Source organism: Eleutherodactylus coqui, chromosome 11 (genome assembly GCF_035609145.1).
Source record: "Eleutherodactylus coqui strain aEleCoq1 chromosome 11, aEleCoq1.hap1, whole genome shotgun sequence".
NCBI lineage: Eukaryota > Metazoa > Chordata > Amphibia > Anura > Eleutherodactylidae > Eleutherodactylus > Eleutherodactylus coqui.
In genome coordinates this window covers 82,448,935-82,465,761 of record NC_089847.1, presented here as the reverse complement: position 1 = coordinate 82,465,761, position 16,827 = coordinate 82,448,935, and the positions used below count along the sequence as shown (strand labels likewise).

Genomic DNA, 16,827 nt, shown 5'->3' with positions numbered 1-16,827 from the left:
TGAAGGAGGGAGATGCACACGAGTGGAGGAAACAACTAGCCGGGTTACGAGAGTGGGTCAGAAAAAAGAGGGACATTACCGGGGAGTAGGAGACCCAGCGAAAGAGAATAGGCAGAATAGGCTCAGACACATAGGGAAAATCAGCAACTAAGGAGAATGGAAAGGAGGAAAGAAGGGAAGGAAGGAAATAACTTATAGCTGAGAGAATGAGATTCTGCGGGAAATGGGGCACAGCGGAATCAGAGGATTACAAGATTTATTAGTATTCAAAGGAAGAATATGACCAGAAAAGGCCTTAAGTGAATTATGGTGTGAAAACCTGAAGTTAAGAGATGGAAATTTGGGGAGAGATTTAGAGCATAAATTGTCATTGTGGAGGAGAAAACCTCAGTCGGAGGAATCCAGATATCTCAGTTTTGCAGAGCACAGAGAGAATTATTTCAGAACATCAGGTACAGTGACAGGTGTCAATCATTATGTCGGTGTCACAGATGAGTAGCTTTCAATGAGTATCAGAAGCAGGGCTCTCCGGCATGAAGGATTCCTAAACAGATTTGGGTTCTTTTGGTATAACAGTGTCAGAGATGCTTGTACTCAGTACATTAGTAGGAGGCATGAAAATGGGCTTAATGAATGACTGGAACATGACATACTTACTTTTTTCTTATCCAAAGTGACACGGGAGGAGAGATTTCCTTTAGCGTCATGCCAAAGATTCTTCAGTGTCTATGCTATTTTTTTAGGGAATTGCATGACCGGTAATTACCTTACATACTTCTGTTATTGGAGTTGCTCTTTCCGCAAGCCTTTCGATAATAAGCCTTTAGGGCTGCAAGGAATTCAAATTCATCAGTGGTCGCTTGCAAATTCATCAGCTGAATGCACTCTTGCCTAGGAAGCAGCAGTCACAGGCTGACAGTAAATCTGGGGGGATTATGAAATCCCCAGGCTTTTATTATTGGATCTCTCATGCTTGTAAAGTGACCGTTTCTATTACTAGGTACATATTAGGGATTTGTATTCTGTGCAGCCCCTTAATATATTACATTAGATTTGCCAACAGTGGACCCTGTGGATAGGTATGAAAAGGGGCATCTGGCAGCGGTAGAAGACTGGAGTTAGGATGCCATTCATATGTCCCCACCAGGAATTGTACATTTGTAGCACTGGGACTCCCTCATTGCACTGAAAATGTGATGAAGGCTGCTTCAATCATATGTTATAGCAATTGGATGGAAACTACCTCAATATGTTGGGACTAGCTTGTAGGGCCTCGTTAAGGATTGTTTCTTTAGCTTGGTTTAGTGCTATGTCATGGATAATTTTTCCTCCTAGCATATATTTTCATTCACTATGTCTCTGTTGCATTGATATATAATTTGCAGATGATGAATACATTGTTGCCATGTTCACATGGCCTTCAAATATGAATAGGCACTCAGATTGGCCTCTGTGTATTAGGTCGGATGCACACGGACATATTTGCAGACTAAAAATTTGTGCGCACAATATGCAGAAAATAGAAGCCATTAAACAGAACATCAACTCATTAAACTAATTGGCCATTTCAATAGCTGAGAGCATTGGTGCATGTTTTTTCCATGAGCTATTGTGCACAACTTGCCATAGGGTGTGAGTGAATAAAACAGCGAGAGATAGGTCCTGCCCTATCTTTCCCGCAGGGAGTATTAACTACGTACGGGAAAGATAGGGCAAGTCCTATCTTTTCTTGCCTGTACTATTAAAAGGCGAGAATAGTGCTAATAAAAATGAAACCACTGAAATCACGCCCTGGGATCTCTTGTACATGGTCGCAGGCGTTTTTACGTGCGCCCGACTGCACACGTAAAAAAAGTTTGTGCGCCCATTCAGACAGCACGGGCCCCGGCGCAAATACGCTGAGGCCGCAATGCCCTTGCCTCCCCCTTGCCGTCTCACTTCCTCTTTCCTTCACTTGGGCTGTTTGCAATGGGAGTGGGCGAGACAGGGGCAGAGCCAAGCACCCGCCCCTTGCCCGCAGCCAGCAATGGGAGGGGGTGGAGAGCCCCCGTCCCGCCCCCTCCCATTGCAAACAGCCAGAGGGGAGGATACAGGGGGAGAAAAGAGGGAGGGAGTTTATCAGTCACGCTGCTAAACTCCCTCTCACCTTCCTTCTTCGGCCGCTGTCATTGGCTCCCATAGGAGCCCATGCAGCGGCCAACGTATTCCGACCGGAGACATAGTTCCAGGACTATCTTTTCGGCCTGGCGCTATATTCACCCGAGCCAGGCGCTTTTACGCCATGGGAATATGGCCATGTGATTTGATGCATTGGAATCCAATGCATCAGATTGTAGCATATATCTGCCAGCCGTGAAAACGGCGACCGATATACGTTCGTATGAAAGGGCCCTTAGGCCTCATGTCCACTTGAAAAATACAATCTGCGCAGAAACTGCCATGGATTTCTGCGGCGGATTCCGCGCGGATTTGCTTTAAATGGTATTTTTTTTGCATACGGATATCCGCACACATGGCTATCAATGTGATAGCCATGTTGCCGATCCGCGCGGAATCCACAGCAGAATGGAGCATGCCGCGTTTTTTCTCCCACGCGTGAAAAACGCAATTCTTTTAAAATGCCATCCGCGGGTGCAAAAATCAATTTAATCGACCGCAGATGGCCAATGATTCCCTATGGGCAAAATCCACTGCGGAATCCGCAATTCCATTTAGCTAGTGGACATGAGGCCTTAGGGGGTGAAATCTGCAGCGAACCCACACCACTTGGTGCGGATTTGCTACTGCAGATTTTTCCACTGTGGAAAGCTACACCAAATCCTTTACATGTGAACATACTATAAGGGCCCTTTCATACGGGTGAAATTTTCCGCATTTTGCAACTCGCTGTGAGTTCTGCTCCAAAATCCACATGATTCCATGCAGATTCTGAAACGGAATGAAAATGGCTTAAATTAGCCTGCAATTCTGCACATAAATCCGCAGTTAGCCACTTAGGGACCTTTCACACGTGCAGAATATTGCTTCTGCAAGATGCAACTAAAGACGCAGAAAACTCTGCTCCAATATCTGCATGCATACATGCCGGGTATGGAGCAGAAATCCATAGTAGCAGATTAAGGTGCGTCTTGCAGAAATATTCCGCCTTGTGAAAAGTCCCTAAAGGTGTGTTCATACGTCGCTGATTTTGTGGAGGATTTTGGTGCAGATCTGCAGCAGATTTCACCCCTTTGATTTGAATTAAATTGTAAGGGTGAAAGCTGCTGCTGATCAGCGATGCAAGAGTGTAAGCACCCTAATAGAATGTAGCAAAGTAACAGCTAGACTTTCCTTCACCTCGGACAAGGACTCGGTTGTAATGAGCGACAATTGAAAAAAATAAAACATTGAAATTGTCTGTTTTGGCTGACACTTACCTAATCTCTATGGCCAACGGACAAAAATGGGGGCTTTTAGGAGGAATAAAGCTAAATTATGGTTGCCTTGTGAGCGCCTCTACCCAACTGTGCCCAACAGTGGTCAGAGGTTACATTAGATGGACATTTCCCGTGCCCGGTATATTAACTGTGCAGGAATCTGGCATTGGCGAGCACCTTGCAGCTTCATTGCCAGCTTTTATCTCATTAGAGATGGATACATTCAGTGCAAGTCTGTTTTTATTCTAGCATTTTAGATGCAAGTACACAAAATCTGTCTCCATACAAATGAACAGCGAACTGCTGTGAAGTGACAGGAATGCAGCAAAAGGAAAAAGCAGCTTTTTAAATCATGCAGCATCTGGGAAGAGTAGAAGAAGGACTCTTGTGAAAACCTTCTCCACAGGACTGAATGTTATCTCAGCTACCCATGTCACATACAGCCTAATCGCTCTTGCTGGCTGTTTTTAGCAGAAGTCACATGAAGTCGCGGAGCACAAAGCATAGCAACTGTTAAAACAATGTCGTCATATATAAAAAAAAAAAAAAAAATCACCTTCGGTTGCAGGATGTAATGTTGTCGTTTCACAGCTGTATGCACATCAAATTATGGCGTGCTGCATTACTGACCTATATGGTCATCTGCCAAAAATATCTGAACTTATGGGCCACATCATCTGTCTCATTCACGGGTGTTTAAGTGGTGCTCTTAAAGGAGTTGTCTGAGTAATGTAAAGTGGCCTTTAATTAGTGCCCTGTGCTGTATAATAACCATCACCTTTTCCCTGTTCCCCTCTCGTTCCCCGCTACCGGCTCCGGTATCCGTTGTGTTGTTGTTTACAGGCTGCAGTCAGCCTGTGACGTTCCGTTAACTTGTTTGCTGCAACCAATGGCAGCGCTCATTAATGGAGCCTATATTATATGTTGACAGTGCCAGGAGGGTGGCCAAGGAGAAATAGCACTTTATTAAGTAGACAGGGCTTCCCCAGCTTATAGCTATATAAGCATTCGCGTGATACAGCAAGGCGCAGGGAAAATTAAAGGAGAATTCTGAAGTGTTGAGGATCCTATTAATGGAGTCATTGAGTTTTGTACTTTTACACTGGACAACTGTTAACAACATAATTGTCCCAACAGCTGTCCCACCGACTATCGGGCTTATGCTTTACACAGTCGTTCTATGAATGGAGGTGGAGCGGGACAGAGATTGTTCCAGCCCTCCCGTCTTTCACTAAAAACAGGCAGTCACTCAAAGATTGTGTGATTCCTGTTTATACGGGCCAACAGTCAGTTGGTGTTTGGTTCTGCTAAAAACCAAGCGACTTTGACAAGTAAACGATTTGCCACTCAGTGCCCTGTTGGTGGCTGCTTGTACATGGGATGACTGATTCTAGCTATAATTTGGACTATAATCATCCCAGGTAAGGCCTAATTCACGCGGGAAATACGTCTTCACACTGGCCACATCACAGCCGAAAATTAGAATTTTCCCGTCCAATTACACGGACTATCATGTGAAAAATACGCTGCAGCACGGAATTCCGTCGGTCAGCAGAATTCCTCGGAATGACTTCCAATATTTAAATACAGGCACCTGTCGTCTTTTCCGAGCCTTGGATGCAGGAAAACTCCCTCCCCCTCCTTTTTTTTCCAGCGCCCACAGGAGTCTATGGGAGCTTCCAGCGTTTTTGTCAAAAGATAGGTCAAGAACTACCTTTTGACGCATCGCGAAAAACTGGCTGCCATAAAAAGTTCGCTGTTTTGATGGTGTGATTTTTTTTCATGCAACCGAAAATCGTTTGAAAATGTTTGATTGTGGCTAAATAGCTGCGTAAAAACACTTGTGTGAATGAGGCCTAAGGTCGGCTTCACATGAGCATAAGCATATTTGCGCACGCCTGAGCGCTGCCTTTTTGTGCAATGAATAATGCTTTTTTGCATGTGCACTGGCATATTTTACTGTACTTTTTGCCCCCACAAGTCATGTTCATTTGCGCGGGGCAAACCAACACACCCATTTAGATGGCTAATTAGTTCCAGATGTGTTCTTTTTCCAGTGGAATCAAGGCCCATTTAGACGGGACGAATGTCGGGCAAAGGATGCCCGACACACGTCCCCGCATACACTCGCTCCAGTGCTGTTGCACAGGAGCTAGTATCGCTGGCTCGCTCACAGAGCAGCCAGCAGGGGGTGGGGCGGCTGCAGGAGATTTCTCTCCTCACGCTCCCTCACCCTTCCCCATTGACTTAACATAGCGGCCGTTCAAGACTGAACGGCTGCTATTTACATTGAGCGATCAGCTCATCGTCCATCGTTTATGCTGCATAAACGATGGGCGATGAGCTGGATAATGAGCACTTAGTGCAAATAGCAACCGTTCAGTAATGAACAACCGCTATGTTAAGTCAATGGGGAAGGGTGGGGGAGCGCGAGGAGAGAAATCTCCTCCAGCCGCCCTGCTGTGAGACAGCGATTCTCGCTCCTGTGCAGCAGCAGGAAAGACAGTATGTGCAGAGACAAGTATCGGGCATCATTTGCCTGACATTCGTCCCGTCTAAATGGGCATTTAGGGCTCATGTCCATGGAGGTTTTTTCTCATTGCATATTAAGATGCACGGCCGCATGATACACGGTGAATGGAGTCAATGAAAGTCAATGGACTTTCATTAATTCATGCAAATGACTGTGTAGATATGCGTGAAAAATAGATTGCAGCATGCTTTATTTCCCAGCGTACCACACAGCGTGAGCCCTATGCTTTTGTATGGCAGTGTATGCAAACACTGTCCATATGCAATACATTGTGTATGGGCAGCAATTCATATGCAACCCGACTGTTAAACAGAGTGGGAAATTTACAAAAAAAAGACTGCGCATGACTACACTCACTACCCATACATGGTCTCTGCCGGCATCAAAACACTGGTAAAGCGCTGCAAGGACACCCACAGTGTTTGCCCCCCCCCCCCCCCTTGCAAATTGACTTCTATAGGGACCTTTGGTTCGTAAATACGCAGAAAGTTTGAAAATGTTCTATATTTCTTGTGTGATCAAAATTTCAGGTGTGCACTAAAAACGCACCTCTTCAGGGAGGCCTACCACATCCCCTAAACCAAACCCCTCTGTACTCCACCTGATAACATGCCCGCTGTCTTACCGACTGCAATCCCTGCTAGTCGCAATCAACCGCCCCCTGCAGTCACACCGATTCCGCCACCATACGGCCTGACCATTGTCTATGTGTATAGCATCCCACACTCTCCACACCGTGGCACATCTCCACCCCTTTACCTTCTGTATCACCCCATTATGTGTAGTATGTAAGCTCGTCGGAGCAGGACCCTCACCCCTGGGGTTATATAAATGAAGATTATTATTATTAGAGTAGGTTATCTTTAAGTGAACTTATAATATCACCTGATATACAAATTTTATAGGGGTTAAAAATAAACTTCGTAGATAGATTAACACGTCTAATAGTTTATTTATTAATTTCCACCTTTTTTTTCTTTCCATAATTTTTATCACTTTTCAGTATGAGAGTTCTGGGATTGGCTTGTTTCTTTCCCTTATGTTTCACATAACTGGTAATTGGTGATTTTGACTCGGGATTGGTGCATGTTTTATTATAATGTGACTGGAAGTTCGTTAAACTCTTTGCTATGACTAAGGATAGCAGGCGGTGTCAGTAACGTGTCATCAAAGTGCCTGTATTGTAGTTTGCTATTAAAATGGAATTCTAATTACTTATAATAAAGCCTCAAGTCTTAAAGTACTTTTAATTATTGGATAAGCTGGACCTTCCTCCTTCTAGTATTTTATGATGCACATTTGGTCTAACGTGGCCTGTGCTTTGTCCCATGGATCTGGATGCGACAGGTGAGCTGGTTCTCTTCTCTCCTATTCAAAACTGAACTATAATCCCACCTGATAAGCAAACTTTATGGGGGTTAAGAATTAACTTAAAAATGGGAGGTATGGTTGTCTAGCAAGATGGGTTTTATGTCTTCTCACCTTTATGCGTAATGTTGACCTTTTTTACTATGACTGTCCGATAGATTGAGCTTTATACTTACTTTGTTATCTGTTTTGAATGATTTTTCTTCTCTCATGTACATTTGAAAAATAAAAACCTAATGTTTAAAATATAAAAAAAAGAATAAACTTTGAGGATACATGAATTAATACGCCTAGTCGTTAATTTATTAATTTCCACCAAGTGTAATGAAAGCTAATAAATTATAGAGTTCCAGATAACTGCTCTCATAGTGAAGCAGTTTAATTCCAGTTGACAAAACAAGCAGCCGTTAAAAGCCTGAATTCTGTATGGCGCCCAAATCTAGGAAACTGTGTGAACATTTCAGCACAATACCCCAGTGTGTCTACAGAATATATTACACAATCCTTATGTGAAGAGACCAGCCAGGTCCCCCGTGCAAAGGGATTATGTCAGCATACTAAATGTGAATCATTCTAAGAACATGATGCTCTATGGAAGCGCAAAACTAAATAGATTTAGAAAAAAACATTTAACAGCATAAAAATGCAAAAATAGCAGAAGTTGGATTTATTGCTCCATCACCTGGTGCTGATGAAGGAGCGGATCCAACTTTTGCACCTTTAGGCTCACACGGCTGTAAGCGTAAAACGCTGCAGGGGCCCCGCATTGTTTTACAGTCTTTAAACAGCTGTGGAACCGGCCGTGACCCTACGCCGCATATGGTGGTGAAAGTGTACTGTGCACGACAGTGTATCTCCCGCAATCTGTCATCCGCAGCACACATGTTTTTTCTTTGTCTATATTTCCCGCGCCATCGCTTTGCAACGTGATTGCATCTGGGCGCGTGTATATACACGCCCATAGAAAACAATGGGCCCTATCTTGCATATATACGCAGAAAGATATAACATGCTGCACTCTTTTTTGTGTTCACGTATTACGCAATTCCGACGCGCTGTTATCTGAAGTGCATAAGGAAATATAATTGATTGCCTGCGAGTTACTGTGTATCACATGCGTGAACAGAGCCCGCGTAATATGCGGTAAACATACGCCCGTGTGAGCCCGGCTTTATGCTGTCACATGTTCTTTTTGAAAGTGCTATTTTGTACTTTTGGATTCTTGACTGTTTAGTGACTTTGCATGATTGATCATGGCTTGCTATAGGAGGAGTGCCACTGACATAGACTTTGTTATCCAGCAAAACTTAGTAAAGTGATGAAATTTCAAAACTTGCAATGACTGGTCACTACGATGGGCTTCATATAGATTGGGTCATCTCAGGTGGCAAGAAAAAATTAGGAAAATGTATAACCCACCACCCCCAGCTGCTTAGAAACAATGGCCTTCCTCTTTGTAAGGAGTCAGGGCTGCAGAGAATTACGGTATGTTATTCAGCTCTGCTACTTGATGAGGGGTCTAACAGAGAGGAAGGACACATTGAAAAGCACTTTTTGTTAGCAAGGAGCAGTGTTTAGTGATCAGTTCACAACTTAACCTCTCGTTCAACATAGTCCTCTTTAAAGAAGGTCTGTTACCATTTTCTGCATGTTCTCTAGTTTAGAGCATACTAATGACTACCTTTTTCTGTTTTCTAATTGGGTCAATTAGAAGCAAGCAATGCCCAGGAATCACTACTGCTACCTATGCAAATTAGACTTGCAGAAGTCCCAGGCTCTAGTTGATATGGATTCCGTAGCTTTTTAGAGTTAAAGGGGTTGTCCAGTTGTAAAGTACTTATGGCCTATATTTAGGATAAGCCATCAATGGTAGATCGTCAGGGGTCTTCCGCCAGGCCTCCCTGTCAATCAGCTGTTTGCTGGGCCAGTGCGTTCATACACTGAGCTGATTTCTGCAGGAAGTAGGCAGCTCTATTTCCACTGCAATGCTAATTTTGGTATTACAGACAAAGTTCCCATTCACTTCAATGATAGCTTCATCTGTAATACCAAAGTTGGTCACTGCAGTAGGAATGGAGCTGTCTACTTTCTGCAGAAATCAGCTTAGTGTATGAACACACTGGCCCAGCAAACAGCTGATCGGCAGGGATCCCTACCCGTAGATCCTTGCTAATCTACTATTGATGACCTATCTATCCTGTACATAGGCCATACATGTTGTAAACTGGACAACCCCTTTATATCTTAAGTTGCTTGCTTTTCATGCTGTAATATATAGGAGTTGTAAAGCTAAAGGCGTTAGTCACCTTTACCCCACCAATGGATTGGCACGGCAAGTTACATTGACACACACAGAGGCTGGTGCAAAACAGGAACTTTACTCCGAAGAGGCCCAAGCTTGGTGGTTGCACTTTCAAAGGAACAGTTTGTGGCAGTTGAAGTATCTCTACTACCCAGTTCTCCACCACCTCTATGACCCAACTCCTCTCTATAGGACCTGTAGCTTTACTTTCTGTGACACATGCTAACTACTCATGGTGTCAAACCCTTATTATAGCAGCAGCAGGATCCCCGATCACTCCATGTGGCTACAGCCACACTCGTGTCTATTCTCTGCTACAAGTCCTAACATAATAAACACAGGAATACGATCAATACTTTACAATGCAAATAGCATGTCAAACCAGCATAGCCCCGCGGCACACCTTAGCAATGTGATTGACTAAACAGCTATACAGGTCAAGTAGAGCCAGAACTCTTGTATGTCTGGGGTACCTTCACGCCTGATTTACATACAGTAGGTAGCATGAAATCTTCCTGGGCACCAGCTGCCCCTGCAGGCCAACTTACAAAACTGAAAAAGCCAACTGTTAGTATTGCTTACAGAACTAATAGTCTCCATGTTAATTTCATAGGGAAGAAAATGGCGCCAAACTCTCTTAGGCACCGTGCGCAATGATCTGAATTTTCCCGAAATTCATTTAGAGAACATTAACAAAATAGAGGTTAATGAAGTGCTTTATTTAGATTTGTTGGGAACTAATGACCTATGTGGGCTTTACGTTTAATGTATGTGGAATCATACTGAGTTGATGTGAGAGAGAAAATTAAATTGGTTGGCCTTGTGGACCAGACGTGTAGAACGCTTGTAAAGATTCTGCTTGTGTCAACAACTGCATATTAGGTTAACCATGTATATAAAAGTGACAGCCAAGAATACACTAGGTTATGTTAGGGTAATAGGATATGCTATGGATCCCATTTGCCTGCCTTGGTTTTTGTGGATCTCTGCCAATGTGCTGTGATCCATAACATATTAATGCTATCAGTATTTTCCTGTAAAGCGCCAAGATTTGGTCTTGCTTAAACTTTGTGTTAAAAAGCACAGAATAACATTTACAGTGAAAAGAATGAAGATGCATGATGTTGGATCATCCCTTGACATGTATTCTAGGTTTTAGACTGTGGAAGCCTTAGTACAATCCAAATACAATCTGCAGCCGTAAAATCACCTATCCCATTCCACATGTACACACAGTAATTGCTGCTAGGGGATTCCACCGCTATGTCATTTAGAAATAAGATGTCAGATATATTGCTGCTCTGAGATGTAGGATTTCCTCCATCTGTCATTATTGTAACCTAGACAGCAGCGCTGGTCTTTCCAAGAGCAAACTGTCCATACATAGACTTACATATGCATTCTGCGTATGTACCCCACACAGTAAATGCAAAAAGTGCAATATTTATCCTGCCCTTCTTCAGGGATTACACGCAGTATAAAATGTCAGTGACAATTAATAGTGTACTGCTTTCTCTGTTTTTTATTCTGCCAGCTCGAAACATGTGCCAAAGTCAATTTAATAGAGAGGGAAAGGAAAAGTTGAGCTCAACATATCTGTGAAAGGGGTTTTCCAGGCATTTACTATTGATGACCTGTCCTCAGACTAGTTTGTCAATAGTAGATTGATAGGGCACTGTTGCTCGGGATCTTCGACGATCAGCTAATCCTCTGGCCCACTGTTAGGGAAGAGGCGCTAGACATCGTCATCGGGGTCAGAGCCAGAATGTACTGGAAAGGCTTTACTCCCATTGAAATCAATGGAAGTGATACCTTCTTTTACACTTCGGCCTTCGCATGGGGGTTGAAGCCAGAAGTGTAATAAAAGGCATCTCTCCCATTGCTTTCAACTAGAGTAAAACCTTTCCTCCATGTTTCCCCGAAAATAAGACACTGTCTTATATTAATTTTTGTCTTATTTTCAGGGGTGGGCATCCCGATGTTCTCTAGCGGCCCTGCGGCAAACTGACATCAATGATGATTCCATCCCGCTGCACTGACAGTAGGCCAGAGGATCAGCTGATCAGTAGAGATCCTGAGCAGGGGAACCCCGCTGATCAACTACTCATGCCCTATTCTGAGGATAGGTCATCAGTAGTAAATGCCCTGAAAACCCTGCTTATAGTTATGGATACCCAACTGACACATGATATTTAAAGCTAGCTATAGATGTGAAAATTTGCTTCAAGAGCTGCAGGTCGTCGGTTTTGGGATTTATTTTCATAGCAATTTTTAGGTCAGGAAGGAATTTTTCACTTTAATATTAGGCAATTCCTCTGGAACAACACTGTGGGATGAAAGGTTGAACTTGATGGTCCTGTGCCTTTTTCCACCTTATCAACTATGAAATTCCAAAAAACATCAACAATAATTGTTTTGACTATTATAACATTGAAATCAAATACAATGTAATCATTTCACGCATTTGAAGCATTTCTTGGACTTGTTTTAATTTGCTGATTGAGATGATAAAACTTGGCTGCTTGCTATCTCTCAGTAACAGCGCCTTTATTGTCGATAAGCTATGTCTTGTGTCACAGTTCACCTCTGTTTACTCAAATGTAACTGAGTTGTAATACCAGACATGGGAGACGGACACATGTGGTGCTTTTTCTGTAAGTCCATATTTTTCTAATCCCATACAACACCTTTAATTCTACGATTTGCCAAACTGATAATTTGGAAACCTACGGCTTTATAAAGGTTTTCTTATTTTAGAGCGTTTTTGTACAGTTTTTCTTGTCTTTTAGCTTGACTCTTGGTAATATCACAACATGTTATGTGGGGTTTTCCATTGGACTGCAGCTAAATTTATTGAGCTATGGGTTTAGACTATGTTTCAGTCTATAGTATTGTATTCTCCGAAAAAGAAACAAACAGAAAACAGGTCAAATGGAGATCAAAATTTGTACATTTTGTCTCCGTTTGACTAATTTAAGTCAATGATTCCATCTGAATATTATTTTTGGCTATTAAAATGGACCCCAGTTAGGAAAGGCTGAGAGTAAACTGAAAAGCAGTCTGAACCCAGCCTTAGTTAAAAGGATACACAACAGGAGCAATCAAAGTCTTTTAGGCAGAGACAGACGGATAGATAGATAGATAGATAGATATGAGATAGATAGATAGATAGATAGATAGATAGATAGATAGATAGATAGATATGAGATAGATAGATAGATAGATAGATAGATAGATAGATAGATAGATATGAGATAGATAGATAGATCTTTACCTAGTATGTATGTCTCTTGCTATTAACAATATTTTTTTTTTGTTTCTTTTAGGTGATCCGACTTTCCCTTGACCCTTTCTTCCCTTCATTCTCCACCATGTATTTATTTTTTCTTTGCCTGCTGCTTTCCCCTTCACTACTTGGTGCTTCTACTCCTGCTCCAAATGCTTCTACTTGTGGACCAAGTCAGACTGAAGAATGCACAGATGGTGTCCTACTGCCTGCATGGTTACCACATCCTCCATCCACCGGAGATCGTGCAGCAAGGGCCATTGTCTACTTTGTGGCACTTGTCTACATGTTCTTGGGAATGTCCATTATAGCTGACCGCTTTATGGCATCCATTGAGGTCATCACTTCACAAGAGCGTCGGATCACATTTCGGAGGCCAAATGGAGAGGTGACAGTGACAAGTGTGCGCCTCTGGAATGAAACAGTTTCAAACCTTACACTGATGGCTCTGGGCTCATCAGCTCCAGAGATATTGCTTTCCATCATTGAAGTAGTCGGGAGAGGATTTGAAGCAGGTGACATGGGCCCCAGCACTATCGTTGGCTCAGCTGCTTTTAACATGTTTGTGATCATTGGCATTTGCGTTGTGGTGGTTCCCGATGGTGAGAGTCGCCGCATCCGGCACCCACGTGTCTTTGCAGTGACTGCATTTTGGAGTGTCTTTGCTTATGTTTGGCTTTTCCTGATTTTGTCGTGGTCCTCTCCTGGAGAAGTGGAGGTGTGGGAAGCACTACTGACTTTCTTCTTTTTCCCAGTGTGTGTTCTACAAGCCTGGCTGGCAGACAGACGCTTGTTATTTTACCGTTACACAGGACAAAGGAAAGGTCGAGCAAAGTATAGAGCTGGCAAAAGCCGAGGTGTTTTAGTGGGTGCAGAAGATGCGGGTGGACAAGAGGATGTAGGGGAAATGAGGATGGCTGGTGGTGAAGGAGGTGCAGATGAAGAAGAGGAAGATGAAGAAGAACGAAGAGATATGGCCAGAGTATTTAAAGACATGCGTCAACGTTATCCTGGAAAAGACATGGAACAACTGATGGAGTTAGCGAATTACCAGGCCCTTGTGCAACAGCAAAAAAGCAGAGCATTTTATAGGATCCAGGCCACTAGGATGATGATTGGTGCTGGGAATGTACTAAAGAAACATGCAGCAGATCAGGCAAGAAGGGCTTTGACAGATGATGGGAACAGAGAAGAGGGGGGAGGTAGAGAGGAAGAGGAACCCTTTACAGAAATGGAATTTGAACACACGCACTACCAATGCTTTGAAAATTGTGGAACAGTTAGTGTGTGGGTATTGTGTAAGAGAGCAGATGGGGAAGGGGCAGTCCAGGTAGACTATAGGACGGAGGACGGAACGGCTAATGCTGGGTCAGACTATGAGCTGGCAGAAGGAACGATTATTTTCCAACCTGGGGAAACCAAGAAGGAGCTTAGGCTCGGCATCATTGATGATGATGTTTTTGAGGAAGATGAACACTTTTATGTGCAACTAAGCAACCCACGCAGGGCACGAGGTGTGAGAGATGGACCTAGCCGTGTAAGACTAGGGACAGGGAGGAGAGCCACAGTGACTATATTTGACGATGATCACGCAGGTATATTTAGCTTTGAGTCAGGCAGCATGAGAGTGAGTGAAAGTGTAGGTACCATGAGAGCAAAAGTAGTGAGAGGGTCAGGTGCAAGGGGAAAAGTTGTAATACCTTATAGGACCAGCGAGGGTACTGCTAAGGCTGGAGAAGATTACCTAGAAGTTGCTGGAAAAGTGGAGTTCCAGAATGATGAGACCACGTGAGTATTGCAATGTTATAATTTTATAAATACAAGTCAGCACTGAAAGTCTGCATTTCCTAAATATAGTAAAGTGCAATTAGCAAAGAAGGGCAGTTATTTCAAATCGCACTGTCTGCTCCTGGCAATGAATGCAAACACTTAAGCCCATTCCTCGTAGTTCTCATAAAATATAAATAAGTTCTATATTCTATGTTATATATTCCAGCAAACTGTCTGTGGTTTAACTGTGGATGAAAATGCTTTTACAGGCATAAAGAATAATAGATCCATTCAGTAGTATCAGCATATAACCTTAATCACTTCATGCTTCCCATCATAAATGTACAGCACTAGAGTCTGAGCCTTAATGCCCAGCAGTCTACATTTACAACATTGTGATCACCTGTGGGGGGAATTTGGCCCTGCGCAAACATCTAAAAGATTTGGGATAGGAGAGTGCTCCAGTCCTGGTCATTTAACTTTAGTCGTGCAATCAATCGTGACTGCAGCATCAACTAGGGAAGGGTGTCAAACGTCTTGAAGTACAGCCCTGAGCTGAAAAAGCCTCCTTCCCACAAGGCTGCATTGAGCTAATCCCTGTAAGGGCGTACCTGAAGTAATGCACTGAAATACATAGTTACTAGAGATGAGCGAGCACCAAAATGCTCGAGTGCTCGTTACTCGAGTCGAACTTTCAGTGATGCTCGAGAGTTCGTTTCGAGTAACGAACCCCATTGAAGTCAATGGGCGACTCGAGCATTTTTGTATATGACTGGTGCTCCGCTAAGGTTTTCATTTGTGAAAATCTTAGCAAATCACTAAAGTCATGTAAAAAACACAGAAATGGATAGGGCAGGCGAGGAGCAACATGCAGGGCTGAATTTCGGGCTCCGAGGTCTCACTATTAAGCCACAATAGTGGCAAGAGTGAGCCCCCCCCCCTCCCGCACTGTCAGCATAAAGATTGTTCTCCTCTGCCACAGCTGTAACAGCTGTGGCAGAGCAGAACGATGTTAGCCCATTGAATTCAATGGAGCCGGCAATACAGCTGGCTCCATTGAAAGCAATGGGCTGCCGGCGAGCGCGGAATGAATTTTCGGGAAGGGCTTAAAAATATAAGCCCTTACCTAAAAATCATCCTAAAATGTGTAAAAATTAAAAAAAAAGTATACTCACCTGAATGACAGCTGAGAGCTGCCCCTGATTGGTCCCTGCGCTGAGCCAATCAGAGGCAGCACTCACTCACCCATTCATGAATTCATGAATGGGTCAGTGAGTGCTGCCTCTGATTGATGAGGCTGTGACCAATCAGAGGTAGCTCATTCAGCAGGCGGGGATTTTAAATCCCTGGCTGCTGAATACTACTCACAGCAGTTCAGGAGAACTGCCGGCTGGCTGCGGCTGAACTCTGTCTGCCGGGACAAGGTGAGTATATTTTTTTTTTACTTTTTACACATTTCTGGATGAATTTCAGGGAAGGGCTTATATTTTTAAGCCCTTCCCGAAAATTCATCCGGCGCTCGCCGGCAGCCCATTGCTTTCAATGGAGCCGGCTGTATTGCCGGCTCCATTGAATTCAATGGTAAGTGCTCGTTTAATCAAGACGAGTACCGCGTGGTGCTCGTCTCGAGTAACGAGCATCTCGAGCACCCTAATACTCGAACGAGCATCAAGCTCGGACGAGTATGCTCGCTCATCTGTAATAGTTACCCCAATGCATTATTATTAAAAAATAAAAGGCAAAAGTCCCTTTGTTAGACAAAAGAGTAAAAAAAAGTGCAAAAGTACAAGAAAACAACACATTTATTTAAAAATATTAAATAAAACATAACAAATACATATTAAATATCCCATAAAATGTTACTGTCCATAAGGTTGTGCTCACATTACATATTTGCTGTGTGCCGCCAATCTCCATGCACTATTTTGGCGTGTATTCGCACACAATACACATGAGGATAGTGCATGCTGTGATTTTTTTTGTGCACGTAGTTTGCACATTTTGGGTGATCTGCAATATGCCAGCCTATGGGAGATTGGTACCGCGTATTACGTGCGCAAAAGCCGCACAGGTAACACACTGTGACCACACGCTCTTGTGAGCCCATCCTAAACTGTAGTCATTGTGTAATTTGGAGTGTTTGGGGGGAAAA

General features: G+C 43.3%; 1 protein-coding gene across 1 annotated transcript in view; it reads left to right on the top strand.

Moving 5' to 3' along the window:
* Positions 1–12,956: 12,956 nt before the first annotated feature.
* The window catches only part of LOC136582057 (sodium/calcium exchanger 1-like), a 58,047-nt gene continuing 54,176 nt past the window's right edge, over positions 12,957–16,827 (top strand). The window contains exon 1 of the mRNA XM_066582826.1: positions 12,957–14,693. Coding sequence (XP_066438923.1) covers positions 12,991–14,693 — 1,703 coding nt within the window. The 5' untranslated portion in view covers positions 12,957–12,990. The remainder of the gene's footprint in view (positions 14,694–16,827) is intronic.